General features: G+C 35.6%; 1 protein-coding gene and 1 pseudogene across 4 annotated transcripts; both read left to right on the plus strand.

The window, feature by feature from the left end:
* The first annotated feature begins 352 nt into the window (after window positions 1-352).
* On the plus strand, window positions 353-12,880 carry LOC145896037 (uncharacterized). 3 transcript variants are annotated; one of them, XM_082984841.1, is made up of 19 exons: window positions 353-5,253; window positions 5,320-5,537; window positions 5,588-5,719; window positions 5,793-5,945; window positions 6,839-6,910; window positions 7,028-7,259; window positions 7,350-7,534; window positions 7,797-7,868; window positions 7,938-8,132; window positions 8,483-8,542; window positions 8,602-8,796; window positions 9,619-9,780; window positions 9,982-10,095; window positions 10,235-10,332; window positions 10,392-10,574; window positions 11,080-11,317; window positions 11,404-11,449; window positions 11,508-11,612; window positions 12,131-12,880. In XM_082984841.1, exons 2-19 carry the CDS (start codon window positions 5,490-5,492, stop codon window positions 12,139-12,141), a joined length of 2,301 nt encoding a protein of 766 aa, XP_082840967.1. In that variant the 5' UTR covers window positions 353-5,253; window positions 5,320-5,489; the 3' UTR covers window positions 12,142-12,880. The 3 variants fall into 3 exon arrangements, with proteins under 3 accessions (XP_082840967.1, XP_082840966.1, XP_082840968.1); XM_082984840.1 differs by having other exon boundaries at window positions 353-5,248; XM_082984842.1 differs by lacking the exons at window positions 353-5,253; window positions 5,320-5,537; window positions 5,588-5,719; window positions 5,793-5,945 and adding an exon at window positions 6,495-6,630.
* Window positions 12,881-16,544: 3,664 nt separating this feature from the next.
* On the plus strand, window positions 16,545-18,662 carry LOC145895094 (uncharacterized; annotated as a pseudogene). Its single transcript, XR_014401596.1, has 4 exons — window positions 16,545-17,109; window positions 17,308-17,452; window positions 17,679-17,785; window positions 17,918-18,662. The product of XR_014401596.1 is annotated as an uncharacterized LOC145895094 (transcript).

Below are 18,662 nucleotides of genomic sequence, written 5' to 3' on the forward strand. Positions count from 1 at the left end.
GAGGTTTGCTGTAGACTGGCCATAATTGGGTTGTTTATGACGGGATAACGCAAATTCATATTTTATAGACAGGCTACCAGGACTAAAATCTTACTAACTATTTTTAGACCATGTAATGTCAAAACGTAAGCCGTGCTAAAATAATTATATCGCAAGTTACTTTGTGTGCTTCAAACGCCAAGCAGGGGTTTTCAGAGCCGAGAGCAAATTAGATTTTGTTTTAACCATTTTCAACGTCTAATATAACCCTGAATGCCTCCACCAAATACCTTCACGCCTCAATTACAGCGTTCATGATCCACGCCATCACAACATTATGGCGTGGATCGTTTGTCTTGTGTTACAATGTTGTGTAAATCAAAGGTTAGGCATCTCATATGCCTTAGTTTTGTCGAATTGATCTAATAATTGACTTTTGTAAACTGAAAATTAGGTTTTTCAAATGTAGCAAGTGTAGTTTTCCGTTCAGTATCTTGAGTTTGTTTATCGATGCCGAAACTGCAAATTGATCCAAGAATATTTTCAAAATGTTTTGCAATAATTCCCAAACAAATGAGAACAAAAAATTGGTCAGAACTACGTTGTACATTTGCAAAAGGGCGCAGTGTCTACTTATTTAAGTTCACGTTTAATTTGTGTGTATTTTGGGGAAGGTACTTACATGTGTAACGTTGTATATAAATTGCACAAATGACTTGGTAGCAATCACGTTATTTTGGTCTTAATGTTTTGGTTAGCTTTCAGATGTAGACAACCAGCATTGGAATGCAAAATCTACCCAGATGTAACCGCAGTATATACAACGCCTCGTGGTTACATGTGTCCAACGTACCTTCAAAACGGGGTGTTGTGTACAACACTTTTCAACCGAAGCAAGGGTATTTACCCAATAAAGTGTCTTGACCAAACCTTAACGCCTCAACGAAATTCCAGCATTATAGTTCCGTATGCATGCTCTGGGTTTTTGACGAATCCAAATGTTCACAGTCACTCCAAACGAAATCATCAGTAAAGCTTCAAACATTACTGAACAAAAATTTCCTGGTTCGTTTTAACAACTTCAGAAAATAATAGAGCTTTCAATTTCTTTGACAATTGTAATGAAAGTTTGAAATCAATTATATTGGTTGGTTTTACTGCTAATAAGTTATAAACACAATTTTTAAAATATAATTTAAATTCTGCAACACGTCGCATTGTCTTTGATTTCTAACTTATATTTCTGGTGCACAAGGCTTGTATCAATCGACATGTTTAGGGCTTATGTCAATCCATGTGTTAAGGGCAATAAATATCAACCGCAAATGCAAGCAAGCGTAACATAAAACTGGAAAAGAAAAAAATATGTATGGTATTATCGAACGTCTCTCAGGCACAGAGCGATTATTCCTATGTTGACAGATGTATTAAAGAAGTACTGTATCGTGCCACAAACCGAGGTTTGCTGTAGGCTTCTTTTTATTGGGTTGTTTATGTCGGGATAACACAAATTCATATTTTATAGACAGGCTACCAGGACTAAAATCTTGCTAACTATTTTTAGACCATGAAATGTCAAAACGTGAACCGTGCACATATTATTATATCGCAAGTTACTTTGTGTGCTTGTAACGCCAAGCAGGGGTTTTCAGAGCCGAGAGCAAATTAGATTTGGTATTAACCATTTTCAACGGCTCATATATCCCTCAATGCCTCCACCAGTTACCTTCACGTCTCAATTACAACGTTGTCCACGACCAACGTCATCACCACATTATTTACACGACCAACGTCATCACAACATTATTTCCCCTTTTCACCGACGGCATTTCTCATATTGACTTGTGTCGCAATGTTGTGGAATTGTACGATGGTGTGGAGCTGTACAAGCTTGCATGAGAGGCAAGCGTATATTAAAATTTTGTAAACTGAAGTTAGGCTTCTCAAATGTAGTAAGTGTAGTTTTCCGTCTAGGATCTTTACTTTGCTTTAAAAACTTAATGACAAGACTGCAAAAAGATCCAAGAATATTTTCAAAATGTTTTTGAAAAATTCCCAAACAATTCAGAACAAAAAATGGATAGAACTCGGTTTTACAATTATGAACGAGCCCACTGTCTACTTATTTAAGTTTAGGTTTAATTGGTTCTCTCTCTCGTTTGTGTGTAGTTTGGGGAAGGTGCTTACATGCGTAACGCTGTATGTAAATTGTATAAATATTGCCAAGATTGTTGCTTCGTTATGGAGCGTCGATAACGTTTGTAAGGTTTCGTGAAGTAGGCTACGGGAGTCTATCTACCCCTCTACGATAAGTGAGCGTAAGTAGTTCGTTTGCCACCGAGAAGGTCACGATTATATAATGTGTATTTTATTATTTCGCAACTTTTCGAATCACCGACAAATATGTCCAATGCGATCAATTTTGATCCTTCGCGATTACGAGTATTTCAACTTGGTAAAAAGCGAGTTTCGGAAACGAATACTGGTGGGTTTAACAGACTAGGTCATCTGAGTCGCGTATGTCGTTCTAGCCCGCGACTGTGCCTATGTTGACAGATGTATTAAAGACGTACTTTATCGGGCCACTAATCGAGGTTTGCTGTAGACTACCTATTATTGGTTGTTTATGTCGTGTAACCCAAAGTCATAGTTTATCGGCACTTTACCAGGATTAAAACTTACCAAATATTTTTAGATCAAGTAATGTCAAAACGTGAGCCGTACACAAAAAATTACATCGCAAGTTACTTTGTGTACTTCGAACGACAAGCAGGTTTCAGAGCCGAAAGCAAATGAGATTTTGTTTTAAGAATTTTCAACGTCTAATATAACCCTGAATGCCTCCACCAAATACCTTCACGCCTCAATTACAGCGTTCATGATCCACGCCATCACAACATTATGGCGTGGATCGTTTGTCTTGTGATACAATGTTTTGTAAATCAAAGGTTAGGCATCTCATATGCCTTAGTTTTGTCGAATTGAATTATTAATTGACTTTTGTAAACTGAAAATTAGGTTTTCAAATGTAGCAAGTGTAGTTTTCCGTTCAGTATCTTGAGTTTGTTTATCGATGCCGAAACTGCAAATTGATCCAAGAATATTTTCAAAATGTTTTGCAATAATTCCCAAACAAATGAGAACAAAAAATGGTCAGAACTACGTTGTACATTTGCAAAAGGGCGCACTGTCTACTTATTTAAGTTTACGTTTAATTGGCTCTCTCTCGTTTGTGTGTATTTTGGGGAAGGTACTTACATGCGTAACGTTGTATATAAATTGCACAAATGACTTGGTAGCAATCACGTGATTTTGGTCTTGATGTTTTGGTTAGCTTTCAGATGTAGACAACCAGCATTGGAATGCAACATCTACCCAGATGTAACCGCAGAGTAAACAACGCCTCGAAATACGAATCTAAGGTTTTTAAATATACAATATTGCCTACTTTGTTGCTTCGTTATGGAGCGTCGATGACGATAGTGCATCACTTGTAAGGTTTTATAAAGCACGAGAGTCTATTAACCCCTCTACGGCAAACATAACTAATGTAAACAATTCTGTTCCTTCGCGGTTACGAGCCCTACTACGAAGCCCTACGGCAAAAAGGCGAGTTTCAGAAATGAAGTGTTGGTGGGTTTAAAGGACCAGGATATCTGTGTCGTGTATGTCGTTCAAGCCACCGAATATTCCTATGTTGACAGATGTATTAAAGATGTACTGTATCATGCCACAAATCGAGGTTTGCTGTAGACTTCTTTTTATTGGGTTGTTTATGTTGGGATAACGCAAACTCATATTTTATCGACACTTTACCAGGATGAAAAACTTACTAACTGTTTTTAGATCAAGTAATGTCAAAACGTGAGCCGTGCACAAATAATTATATCGCAAGTTACTTTGTGTGCTTGTAACGCCAAGCAGGGGTTTTTAGAGCCGAGAGCAAATTAGATTTTGTATCAACCATTTCCATCGGCCCATGTAACCCTCAATGCCTCCACCAACTACCTTCACGTCTCAATTATAGCGTTGTATTCATTCCACGACCAACGTCATCACAACATTAGTTCCCCTTTACACCGACGGCATTTGTCATATTGAAAAGCTTTGGTCGAAGACTATGTGAGAACGTACATTATGTGCCTTCAATGCCAACCAGGCGGTTTCAGAGTTTTTGCAACGGCGCATGTAACCCACAATGCCTCCACCAATTACCTCCTCGCCTCAACTACAGCCTTGTATGCACTCCACGCACGTCATCCGTTGGGCACCAAACTTGGTGCAACTTTGCGGAGAAAACATGGTGGAAACACTATAGGCACGAAATTTCCAACCAATAGTGCCATCAGGCCCCACAATAGTCATATGATAAGCAAATTGGAATCAATAATATGAAATCTTTGCTTGTTTAAATTCGTTGTCTAATGCATTTTTTTGTTCTGCTGCACGAACTTGCTGTACTTGTCTTAGAATATTTAAAACAGGGTATAAAATTAGTGAATCGCATCCACAGTGCACCGCTGTATTATTAACCTACATAACGGATTGTCACAATCTTCGCTAACACCTTTTTGGGAGTTTAAGGAAAATACCGACTCTTCGTGCACATCCACATAGATGGATTTCAAGAATTGTTGTTCGCAAGTTTGTATTTCGTGTAAAATTTGTCAAAGCAAGACATACATTTCATTCGTAAACTGCATTCAGTGAATGTGTTTTCTTTTTTTTTTGACCACACCGGGATTTGAACCCGGAATATCCTGGGCACGAATCCCGATCAGGTTTTCTTCTTGATATATGGGTCGGGCGCTTGAGCAATGCTGCCAATCGTCCGCCTGATGTGTTTTCTTTTTCCTTTCATAAAAACAGTTTGCTATGACCATAGCGCCCCGCTGTAGTGAAAGCTCGGATTGTAGCTTAATTTGGGGTTTCCCCATTTTTTCAGAAGGAACCAAACAATGGAGTGGTGCGCGAAACCAAACCTTGATTTGATATAAAAGTTTGGTTTTCAGTGGAAAATTTATAGAAGTCTGACAAAGCGCTATTTAATTTTATGAAATCTTGAAGACCTAACACATAGGCCTGTTGTTTGTCGGTTATTAAGCAATCCGATCTAGGCACTTCGCAACTTGACTTCACATGTCACTCAACGAACGCGAATTATTTCTGCAGGTCTCTGTGTGTCTGGATGCAGTTATTGTTTTATTTCGATATAACGTTGACCATGTGATTGTTCATCTGACGATCGAAATGGCTTCTGTTGGATGTGGTAGGGTAATTTTTGATTAAGCTATTCTATGTATAAATGTTGTGGTAGTTAAACATGTGTATTTTTACCAGAGCCGAATTCCCATAAAGTAGTACAAATTATCCGACCAGTTCCTCGACAAGACACCATTTATGAAATCGATGAATATGAATTTGAAAGAATATTTGGACATCCAGATGTAGCCAACACACCGGTTGCGATCTATTCAATTGCTGAAGCTTACAGGACACGAAGATCCTTTATGTTGAATTTATTTCTGCAATACCTTTGGGCCAAGAAGCACGATAAGGTAAGTCAATCCCAAATTTTATTGTCTCGTTTTAATATTGTTCCCAACAGTCAGATTCGTGGCTTGATTCTACAGAAGATAAACTTGTTGAAGGTTTTACATGGCAAAGAGGTTGGGATAGACACACAGTAGGAATTTGGATTTGGGATGAACCTTTTTTTATTGATACACCAAACACAAAAGTAATACAAAGTTAACGTTGCAACAGTGTACCTACATAATCTTTTGCAGCCCAAACACATGCAGTGTTTTTAGGTGGCTCTGTTTCTTATGGTCACCGAAGGGTTGAATATCGATGTCCGCAGTCAAAACTGTTGCTTTATATTTGCTCTTAGCACTCTGTTAAGCTCAATTCAAATATACAATGTCCAGCACTATTTAAACATTAGCAGTTCACAATTTATTCAGGTGAGTGTGGGACCTATGAGATTTTCCTCTGTTAGTCGCAAAGCTTCAGTTATTGCCTCATATGTCGAGTTTATCCTGTCTTAAACTGGAGCCGGCCCCTCCACTACCACTTTAAAATATAGGTATATATGTAACACATGTTTAGTTAACGTATAGACTTACTGCTTTCAACAGCAAATTAATACCAGGTCATGTTCCGTATGTGAATAACTTTAAGTGCACAGTTTTCAATAAAACTAGTTTCAAACTGTTTGGACAACTGAAGATATAGTTAAAATTTTAGAATTTACGCTTGTTTCTGTTTAAGATTCATTACATGCCTTTGGATAATTTTATCAGAAAACACTGCATTGTGCATTTTAATCCTAAAAATGCTTTGCACAACCATTTATGCACTGTAGATGTTTTTTTGAAATAAATTTTGTTTTGTTTTTTGATAAATTTATTCACTGCACCCAGAGTGACATAGTGCAATTACCTTTATAATCATCAACTAAATTATTTAGGAAATCCTGTTTGGCATGTGATAGCGTAAATTGTTTTGATTTGAAACTATGAGCCTCATGCAATGCTTACTCTGTAACGTATACTGGTTCGATTCACAAGGCTTAAAAGAATAAACATATTTTGATTGGAAGGGTTGACTGAAAATATTATATCACTGGAGAAAGTACAAGGAATCCAGGTCTGTTGACCTGAGGAATATTTACCTAAAAACTTACAATAAACTAAAGTGTACCTAGGAACTCTATGCTTAACCTAAACGGTAAGCGGTACCTACTGCAGCATACTTTGCGATAGCATGATTGATTAAATTCACTGATATTATCATGTAATAATTAAATCACATTTAACAGCCTTTCACAGAATATTCTAAAAATGGTAATTTACAGAATGTTTTAAAAGTGGAAAATGCAGATGCCTTGAGAATGAACAACACTGCCAGTCCAAAGCCCATCTTTCAGGTTTGGGATTTTATTTTATGTCACATAAAACTGTGCAAATCTGTCTCTCTTTAACGAAATTCTCTCTTTACGTCACTCATTTTTCTAGAGTAAACCTAAGTTTAATTATATTTCAAGCACTTGATGTTTCTTATTCATGATCGGCAAGACCCAGATTATGAATTTGGTTTCGATGATGGTGAGAAATATCTTCAGGAAATCTTGCACCGCACTGAAAAAAAATCAAAAGCTGATTCAATTTGGAAGGGGTTGCATGATATTTTTGAAAACATCTCTTGTTGTTTGATGCCACATCCAGGAAGACATGTGGCTGAAAGAAAAAGAAACTCAGATAAACTTCAAACGAAAGGTTAATTGTAAAATAACTTGTCACACGAAATAAAATACAATTTACTGATGTTATTACTTATGCAACCATTGTTTTCTCTATCTGTCACAGATTTAAATGAGGATTTTCTTGAAATAATCAATTCAACTGTGAAAAAACTTTTTTCAAGAGAACTAGTTGTGATAAAAAAAGTCAACGGTAATCCAGTTACAGGAACTGATTTCATCAACTTAAGCTTGTCTTACTCTAAAGCACTGAACAATGGCAAAATGCCCGATGTTGAAGCGATAGCTCAGGTAAAGACTTTGATTGCACAAACCAACATAATAATTGAAATATACAACAAATAATGTAATTTGAAGTTTAATACTTAACAAATAAACCATGTTTGTTGTTTGTTCAGTAATTGTTTTTTTTGACAAATTAGATATTTTGTAACATGCTTGTTTAAATACAAAACTTAAATCTTGTTTACTTTGTTTGGGTGATAACTTTTTTGAAAAAGGATGTTAGAAGAATAAATTATTTTTTTTTTGGTAATTTATCTTGTGTGTTTAGGTACAAGCAGAATACATTGTTAAACAAGTCGTTCAAGAATGCATTAATGCCTATAAACAACAAATGAAAAAAGTAACTTCAAAATGACTTTTGTTTATTCATTTGCTAAAACAATGTATAACACATATGTTTTTCTTGCAGTTTTGTGAAGATGGATGTCACAGCCAAACTCACTTTGAACAAGAACACAAACGTTTAAAAGCAGAAGTTCTAAAAAACTTTGATAGCGAATCAGATTTTGGCGATGCTGAGTTTGTTGCCAAAGACCGCAAACATTTGGATGAAAACATGGACTTAGAGTTTGTCTTGTTGAAACAAATCAATGAAGCGAAACTGGTTTGAGAAACTTATGTAACCATTTGTTGTGACATTGGCAATAATGTACCAATTATAAGTTCTTACGTATAGTAATCCAGTGAGTAAGCTACTTTAATTCTGTGTATTTTTTATAGATCAGGTAGACTGCTGAAAATTGAATATACAAACTTAGTGTAAAGCAGCATTGGTAACAATGGTTGCCAACTTTCAGTATATTGCACCAGAAATGTCCTATTTAAGTCTGAAAATTTTAGGGCATGAAATGTACCAACACGAGTTTAGAAATTAATCACCTATATTAATATTGTCCCTAGTCAATCTTTAAAAAATCTAAAGCCGGTCACATCTAACCTGAATGACTAATCTAGATGCAAGCTTTAAAAGCCACAGAAGAATGTGTAAAAAATTACAAGGAACGTATGGAAGAGGTAAGTTCTAAATAGTTTTTTCAATCATTGAGCAGTATCTGATTCCAAACTTAATGCAGTTTTGCAAGGAACAATGCCACAGCCAACCCTCCATCAAGGGGGAACATTACACTTTGAAAGCAGAAGCTCAGCGAAACTTTGAGAGCAAACTAAATTTTGGCAATAGTGACTTGGTTGCAAAGTACTTGAAACACTTGGATGAAAACCTGGACAAGGAGTTTCTTGTGTATGAACAGAAGAATGAGGAATATTTGGTGAGTGAACTTCTGTTTCATTCAAAATAATTTACTAATGGAATGGGACATGAAGTAGTGCGACATAGAAGCAACATGCATTTAAGTTTATTCTTTGAAAAATTAAGATTTTTTTGCAAGAGTTTAAAAGTGAAACTTATTTTAAGCAACATTGGAGAAACATTTTGTGTGAAGCTGAAGAAGATACCAAAAAAACACTACAAACAGGAAATGCATAAAGTAATTTGTTTTTGCCATCAGAAACTATTTATTGTCATGCTTAATGAACAATATTTGGATGAAACTCAGTTTGTATTAGTTGAAAGGCTGTGTCAAGAAAAGGCGTTGCAATATTACGATGAAATGACAAAAAACTTCCCGTCTGGATTCCGTTGCAAACCTGACAGTAAAATTAGGGATTTGTTGACTGAGCTTGGTCAACAGTTTTTAAAAGAAAGCGCAAGTAGTCTTGTAAGTGATTGCCCACTTAACACTTGTTAAATTTGTTAATTAACAGTGAAACGCTAGCAGGTAGTCATGAATGTTGTTATTCTGACAACATTATGAAAGCACAGTATAGATTTTTGTATGTTCGGGAACTTACAAGAAAGTGTGAAATTTCCATCACTAAATAAAGTCCTAATTTACATTTTGTGGTACAAGAGCATTGGTCGGTGTTGTGGCCTGTGGCCCATTAATAGCTGCATAGTGTTTTATAAATTTATATATTATGTGTTAAACCTAAATGTTAAATCGTTAATTTAAGAAAAAAAATTCAATGACTGGCTTTTTAGAAAATGACGTTTGAAAGTTAGAAAATTCACAAAACAGTTAATTTCACAGAAACAAAGAGAATATAAAGTAATGAGGACAAAGTCATCAGTGGTTGGTGTGGAAGGTGGCAAAGTTGATGTGATGGGTTGCATTGTTGATATTCCTTCTAATGCATTGGATACAGAGGAAAAAATTTGTCTACATTGCTACTATGGAAATACGAAGCACAGTGTATGTGGTTGCATATTTTCATGAAAAACAAACATTGAAGAACGCTCTTGTCCATGTCTTATTTGTTTTCATTGGATATTATTGTATTTAACAAGCTCCTATCAGTTTTTTCTCCTGTATAAACAATCAATACTTCATTATAAACAGTTGACTATAATTGGCAGGTAGATATGAATGATCACGGTTTACTTTATTCCACAGAAAGAAATCACTCCAGTGTTGTATTGTGGACCAAGTGGTTTAAAGTTCGCCGATGATGTCACCATCACTTTACCAACATGCTTTGTGTGTGAAGATCTTCCACAACTAGTTGTGGTAAGTTTTAGAAATCACTTTTGGAAAAACCAGGGCCATTACTGTGTAGCATACGTGTGTAGTTAATGACTTGCATAAACTGTTGAACTTAATAACATGTGTTTTAAGCTTTGTTGTGGTAACACTTATTTAATGTCAGATTGAATCTAGTGAAGATGGCAAAACATGGGAAGATTATGAAACTTTATCCTACAATGGCGAGGGGATGTTTACATTTAAAGTAACACACTTTACCTTGTATGTCATATATGTGTTTTCTAAGCACAATTTATTAGTAAAGTGTGTCTTACTTGTAGGTTTCGCATAATCCGCAAAAAACTTTTTGGTTGGTCGAAAGAAAAAATAGTTTTGGGTGGATTCCCTGCAAATGAAAGTTCTGAATGTGTTGAAAGACTCTGGAAATTTCTTATTTGTGACAAAATGATATTTAATCACACTTCAAATCCCAATCTTCAAGTGTTGCTTGGCCTCACATTAAGGTATTGAATGACTTAAAGGGTATACAATTTTCACAAAACAATAAATTTTAAATATTGAAGTAGTTTCTTGGTAGGTTGTTGTTCCAAAAAATGCATCAGATCTAGTAATTTATGTGCTATAATTAATAAACTGTAACATTGACAAAAGTGGCAAATGTGTACAGCAAAAATTTTACAACTTTCAAAAAAGCTATTTAAGTACAAAATAGACATTTTTCATTTTTCTTGTATTTTTTTACCATTATAGTTCTAATCTAAGTGATGAATTAGCTGTGGTGTTGTCCCTTGTTTCTGGACATCACATTAAGTTTTTAATTTATTTTGAAACTGAAAGACAAAATTACGTTTTTGTGCATAAAGTTAATAACCACCCCTATATCTGCTGCAATAATCATTTCACTTTGTAAATTCTGCATCATTATTTAAAGTTACTCACTTTAGAAAAGAACCCCAATTTTTCTGGAAATAATGTTCCTAATGTGCTGTTTGTGAATTTGTTTACTAGATCCGATCAAAATGAAGCAAAACTAACTATTGTATGTGAAAGTGGTCGAGTTAAATTTTCAAAGAATAAAATTGACCTAGAGGAACTATTTTTAAACATTTTGGAGCAACAAAATTTTGTTTTAACGTTCGCTCCACATGATGGTTATGAAATAGTTGACCTTACATTGGAAATAAAAGGAAAACTCTACAGAACAAACTTTGGTGTAAAAGTTGAAATACCACGCAAACAACAAGAAGTAAGTAAGAAAATAACCTTTATAGCACTCCACAGAATGATGTAAGTTTCTACACACTGAATTTTGTATTTACTGCATGCATACAGGAAGAAAAAAAACTGCATTCTGATTCAAAAAATGTCAATGAAGCAAGTATGATAAAATATATATTTTGTGGTTGTAATTCCTTCTATTAAATTGTACTAATCAGATACTACATTCTCTGACAACACATTTGTCAACTCAAACTTCAATATAGCAGTAGGCTCAAATAACAAAACAAATAATCAACAACTGACGTCTACTTCATCTGCAGGTTGGTTTGTTGCACGCTAAACAATATTTACACCAAATGGTCTAGTTCCGTGCATCTCACCTTTTAACACTATTTATCTTCACAAATATTATCTTTATTACCTAATCAGAGGCAGTTTTAGAAAATGTGTTTGATGTTCTGAGTTATGTTTGAGTAGGAGCTTTGTAGGACTGAAAATCACTTGTATGAAACATAATTATCCAAAAACAATTTTATTTAACACAATATAACCTGAAGCTGCACGAACACTAAAAAAATGATTGGCATCAGTTGAATAACTTCCATAATATTGTTTTTTTTAGCCTAGCTTGTCTCTAAAAATATGTAATTTGCTAGTTTTGATGATGAAGAATAAACCATGTTTAAATAGGAAAACTATTTGTGCAAGTCAAAAATAGGCATGTTTCTAAAAAAATAAGCACCGTATGGTTATTCTGGTTAAATGTGCATAATAAATAAAAACTGGCACATATAGATATTTTAAACATTGTTTTGTAATAAATCTTATTGTTTTTCAGAACAAATGTAGGCAACAATTGAGGGCATTGGCAAAGTAAATTCCAACCCAAAACGTCTTTCTGCCCAAAACGAACCATCAGTAATGGAAAAATATAAAACACTTTAAATCAATATGTACAAAAATACAAAGCACTTCAATGCCTTGTTAATCTATTCTGCATGTCATTCCCCATTCTATTGCAATCACTATGGCTTGTCCCACCTCTTATACTTTATATCATAAGAATGGAAACGTTCATTTTTAGTCAAAATATTTCTGGCATCTTTCGTATGTAAGACAAATACACTCTAAAGCAAGCACTGTCTAAGAAACAGTGAAAAGTTTAGACATAGAAAAAATTGGTGTTGGTGTTTTGCACAACGATTCCATTCTTGTAATAATTTTTTTGCAAATGTACATATTCTCTGTTTCATATCTTTGCACTTTTTTTATACGTTTTCAAACATACTTTGTTTTTGGAACTTTGTTGTCCTCCTGTTGGTGCTCAGCAGTTTACCTGTGCAATGTATACAAAAGTTGTTTGTTTATTATCCAGTTTGTTTTTTTGAAATTGCCTTTTTGATCTTGCCGTGCCCATCGTGACTTTCATGTATGTTAATCGTGTTTATTGATTTGATTTTGTGAAAGCCGTAGATTGTAGTTTCGCGAATATAGATTTATAAACGCCTACAACGATGGTCGCAGTTGGCAACGCTCGAGGACGCATATTGGTATTTCTGTGAAAATAAGTTTCGGTGGTGGGAAATGCCCAACGTGTGGACCTTTGTCACAACGGAAGGGCACGCAACAGAGCAAACCAGTGATGCATGGGGGTGTATTGTGCATTCGAATAAGCGCACATGCGTTGTCATGGCGAATTTTTAGGGTGTTCGGTGCAGTTTAGTGGGGTTTGGGGCTATTTCAATTAGGTAGTTACTTGCTGGTGGGTGCTGATGAAAATTTGGTGAAAATGTAGCTCAAAATTTAGGCTATATTTGTGGGAAAATGTATTGTTTACGGTAGCCGATTATTCGTGATTTTATGAAAGATCAATCCCAGTTCTACTAATGTTGATCAAAATTATAGTCTCTGGACAAATTGTTTAGCCACCCCCCTGGTTAGTCAATATTTTGCTAAAAAAACAATTAATGGTACTGAATTTTGCAAAAAAAATTAATTATTTAACTGACCTGTCATTTGCATTTTTGTGGTAGTTTTGAGGTAAGTCTTTGCATAACCAAACCGTGTGCTTTGTTAATGCAGCTGCAATCAATTTTTCTCAGTTATTTCTCAGCAATAGTAGCCCCCAAATAGATTTTTTAACCTCAGAGTCTACTGTTTGTGCATCGTAGTCTTTTTCTTTAATTTTCTTTGGTAATAAGCACCCCTGCTATAAAGCTATCATCAGGACCAAAAGACGTGTATTGGGCAGCGCATTCAATACAAATTAACTGGAAACCAAGTAATAAATGTACTGCTAATACGAAACATACAAAGCCAACATCACCAGGTGATTAACGAAATCGTACAATGATAAGAAGTATTCGTTTGGTGAGCAGTGGCAAATCGCTATTATACACGTGAAATGACGATATTCATATCAAATGCAACATGGAAAATCATAAACACTACAGTTTTATCTCATGTAATACTCTGTACAGTTTTGTACGTTCTGCAAGACAAAGCTGCTCCTGTGTTTGTTTCGTACAAACGAGATTGTTAAAGGATTGTTAGCAAACACATTGAAACTGATCAATTTCAACGTACAGGTTGTAGTCCATCTGTGAGCGTTGTTCACTTAACTCCCTTAGTTTATCTTTGTAAGCTTTCTCCAATTGAAATTTTTCGATCGATGATCGATCGACACATCTTTCATACAATTCTATTGCTCTGTTCAAACTTTGCTCAGCTTTCTCATAGAAATCATAACAATTGTAATCAGGTTCTCCGAGTTTCCGATCTTTGACTTTAGGCCTACCTGATCTTACTGAAGTTTGGATCATTTTAGTGTAAACATCTCCTTGTAATTCATGACTCCGAGCAAGTATGGAAAGATCTTCAACCCTGCGTGTGGCGTTGGTCGCAATTGTCGCCAGCGTCGCTTCTGCTTTGATGAGGTCACCCAACATAAACTCAACGTGGCCAACACAATATAAACACTCGGTTTCAACAAGTGCTTTAACATCTTCGTTCAATGAACCGATCGTTCGCAATTTACTGGTGGATCTTATCATAAATGGAAGGATTATGGTGCTGGCAATGTCCTTCGTGGTCTGGTTTTTGGTCAACAGCTCCACCAACACTACCAACTCATTTAAACACCACTGAATCCCGCCTACAGCATTCTTTCGATCATCTAACTTGTCGAAACTTTGAAGTGCCACGATACAAAATATGGCCGCATCTGCATATTTTTCGTTTGCTCGTTCCTGCATTGAAAACTCCAACAAATGCTGACAAGTTGTTTCTGTCACCTCAAATTCCACCTTCGGTTTTTCGTACTTGTCGTGTTCTTCTTTGGACTTACATATTTCTCTCGCCATGTAAGAGGTGTATTTTTCCGTTTCCATTTTGTTTCCTCTGTTGAAGCTGTCTTTTGCTAGACCCCGAACCTTCAGAAGTTGCGAAAGCGTGTTGTGCAAGTTTAAATCTGAAATAACTGCTGTGTTTATCTCATTGTGTAATTAACTTAACATAATAATTCTATCGAACCTCTTTTTTTAAAGAAGGATTCCAACCTTTTCTTGTAGTTACAACTTTTGTAAGCCACACTTGCCTCGGCTGTTTATAAAATAAACTTTAGCGACTACTAAGTTGCGTAAGCCTTAGTAAATAATATAAGACAAAAATGTCAAAGAGGATTCGTGTTTTGTATTGTAAAGATTTTTTGTACCTGTGAAGATTGCTTTGTCGTTCATTTTCTTCTGGGCTATGTATTCATAAACCGGTACACTGACATTTGGGGTCTTACGTGTTGTTTTCTCTGCGCAAAACTGGCTTTTATAACAAAATTCCAGTAACAAAACGCTTTGAAACTGTGTAGGTTGTTGTAATTATATATAACGATTTAAAATGGGTGTAGCAGTCAATCAAAACTATGACGTAATAGTATCGTCACAATGTCAAAGAGTTATCCTAAGTTTGTGTACATATTTTACATCAAGGGGAAATGTTAGTACAAGACGTTTAAACCTGATACAGTGTAACTGGTTGGGTCCATAAGTCAAAAATTATCATGGTAAGAGCAAACGTTTCGCAACTTTGCGTGCAAACCGCTTTGTTTACTTCACTGAAATTTCCCTACTTGTTGGAACAAACTATTGACACACAGCTTGTGTTAGGTGATAGCTGGGCTTGTCATGGAACAAAACTATGTGTTTAGCTACACAACTACGTGCTGCAACACTATGTGCCAAATATTAAATTAAAATATCTTCATTTAAGAAAAATACAAATCTCCCATGAATATAAACAACGTGTGAACGTCCAGAAAAGTTTTTGAGCAGAAATTTTGTACCAAGGTGTTCGTAGGTGTCGTCCATATTGCTGTTTTACTCCTGGTAAAAAAAGAAATGTATATTTATTAGTTTCAATATGTTTTGAAATACTGGTAGTTGCACACCGTAACGTACGTTTGTCGTTTTATCTGAAAGTTAAAAATACTGAAACAAGTTATTGGATTTAGTTGAAACCGCACGGTTACGAAGAAATACCGAAAAACTAAATCGTTTACAGTTGGAAAAAATCCCCATATTTTATGCATAAGTCAAGATTTTTTTGAAGTTTGTTTTTTACCTGCTGGGTTCTTCGCAAATGTTGTTGTACCCTATTTCATCCGTCCAGAAAGCTATACTTTTGTTCAGAAGGTTTAAATAATAACTTCTAAATTGCAAAAATCCTAAACTGCATTCAGATGGAAGCACACACACACCTCTTAATTGTATGAAAGAACTACTGATTTAATATTTGAAGTAGGCTAACAGACGTGTTGCAAAGGTTAATTTCATATCTAGTAAAAGGCACGTGCACTGAACAAAGAGCAACTAACTTGGTTGCGGCAACCAACTGTTAGTCAATACCAATGTGAAAGCAAACATTCCGCAATGAACTGCGTGATCACAAATCGACTCGTTTACTTTGCTTTGAGTTCAGTAAACGCATACAGACAAATTCACAAATTCAATTCAATCTGTTTATTTTTTGGTCACTATTGTATACATTTTGCAAGTAAGAATTTTTATACAAACAAGAAAATCGATACAATTGATAAAGGCGTTGAAACGTAAAACGAAGGTTACGTTTCTGCACCAGTGCTAAACATAGAGGGCGCTATGGTGCTAAACTTTTAGGGGTATTCCCTAAATAGTAACAAAAACATAAGAGAACGTTGTTTGTTTGTTTTTGTTTGTCACTGGAAATATGCCACACGAAACACGTGCAAAAATGTATTGGATAAAATTTTGAAAAAATGTGCAATTCTGTTAGTCATGTATTCTTTGTATGCCCGCAACTAGTTTTTTGTTTGCATCAAGCATTTATGAGGCTTTATGTAAAGAAGTGTTATTAATCAGGCTAATCATGAAATAGTTGATTGTGCAGCATTTACATACATTCAGGACAAGTAAAGATTTTTTACCAACCAGAGTTTCGTAACCTATCAAATTGCCAACTACATTCCTGGATATAACTGTTACAAAGGCACAGTAGCCTAATGCTTTTAACTGCCAACAAGTAATTATCGGCAAAATGAAAGTGTTGGTGGCTGGTTTGACCAAAACCGGAACCAAGACAATGGCTACAGCTTTGAGAGTTCTGGGGTATGAGGTGTATGATTTTTTGGAAAACTTTTATTACCTCGGTGAGGATTGGAAGAGGCAAGTCATACATGGGTTTAATATGGAGGACATGAGGAGAATGTATGAGAATGTTGATGCTGCAGTGGACACTCCATGTGATGCTTACTGGGAGGAAATATTTGATGCTTTTCCAGATGTAAAGGTGAACAATTAGGATTTTAATTTTATAATATATTTTGATTTCTATAAACTTAGCCACGAAAATCATTACACCTATATTTTACATATTGTCAGCCATTTAGGGATGGCGTGGTAAGATCTCTTGCAAGTATTTAAACTGTATGAAGCAATGCATGTCTTGGTCCTAGTTTCCTCTTGAAATAGCTTTTTAATGTTTAAGGTGATTTTGACGACTCGTGAGGAAGAGAAATAGGTCAAAAGCTTCAAAAATCAAATGGATCAGCTGAGCAACGACTTGATGTTTCGACTTGCATGCACTTTAACCTACACTGGCGCGAAGGGACAAAATTATGGGGCAATTTGCAGTAATTATTTTTGCTTTTTGTGGTTGGACAACACTTTTACATCAAATATAAAAAGTGGTTTAATGTATATACATGTTTATGCTGTATTTTGCCATTTTTAAAAGTCAATTTTTAAAACTGAAGAAAGACATTTTTAAAAATTTGTTAGATTAAAATAGCATACATCATCTGCTTACATTAATGTAACAATTCATTGCAAACAAACAAAAACGTTATTATCATTTAGCCAATCCTCTTGTGAGGTACCAAAGTTGGCCATTCTCTGGACGGACTTACCTCCATGATAAAGCTTTAATACGTGCAAAAAGAAGGCATGAACGCAATGTGAAACAGGTGGGTCTTTGATTATACATTTGTTTATTAGCTGTCAGAACAGCCAACTTGACAGCTGTATCTGCAATATCAAAACCAACTTAGCTGATCAATTACAGATATTGTATGTCAGTCCTACAACCTTATATGTAGGTTGTTCCCGAAAAGCAGTTGTTGGTTTATGAAGTAACGCAAGGGTGGGAACCTCTGTGTGAATTTCTTGGTGTCCCTGTGCCAAAAGTCCCTTTTCCTCATAAGAATAAAGGAGGTGATTTGGCAAATGAATGGAGAAGGGAGAATCTGGTGATGCAGCGGATCGAAAGGGAGTTAAGAATATCTCTCTTCTGTTTGTGTCTGTTGTTCTCCTATTGCTTGTATGCAGTATTTTATTGGACAAGTTGACCGACAATTCTCGCCAACAAAACTACTAACCCCTGTTATATCTTGTCTGGTCAAATCCACACACGAACGTCTAGTTTCGAGGTCACAAAAGTCACAAGGCGCGTGTTTGAAACAGCGCTCCTAGCGGCAATACAAATAGAAAAGTTGGGACACCAGCGGCGATAGAGATTAACTTGTGGATTTTTTGATCAGTGTCCAACTTACTGCGTTTGTTTCGAACTTGAAAACTTCACAGTTCAAATGTCTTTTTGATTCGCACATTTTCACACCAATTTTGGACGCCATAGCAACATTTACACGGTGGATACGTTGTGGCTAATACACACCTCTGTGTAACTGCAATAAAAGACGCCTCATTTAATGAGAGCGATATTGTGTGCGTTCCCACAACAATAACTAGGCCTTGATTGGATTGGCAGGCATAACAGATAAGATATGTCGCCGGTTTAATTACTTCATGAATAATCGATGCCTCGGGGTTGGGACACCTACAACT

Source organism: Ascidia mentula, chromosome 3, assembly GCF_947561715.1.
Source record: "Ascidia mentula chromosome 3, kaAscMent1.1, whole genome shotgun sequence".
Lineage (NCBI taxonomy): Eukaryota > Metazoa > Chordata > Ascidiacea > Phlebobranchia > Ascidiidae > Ascidia > Ascidia mentula.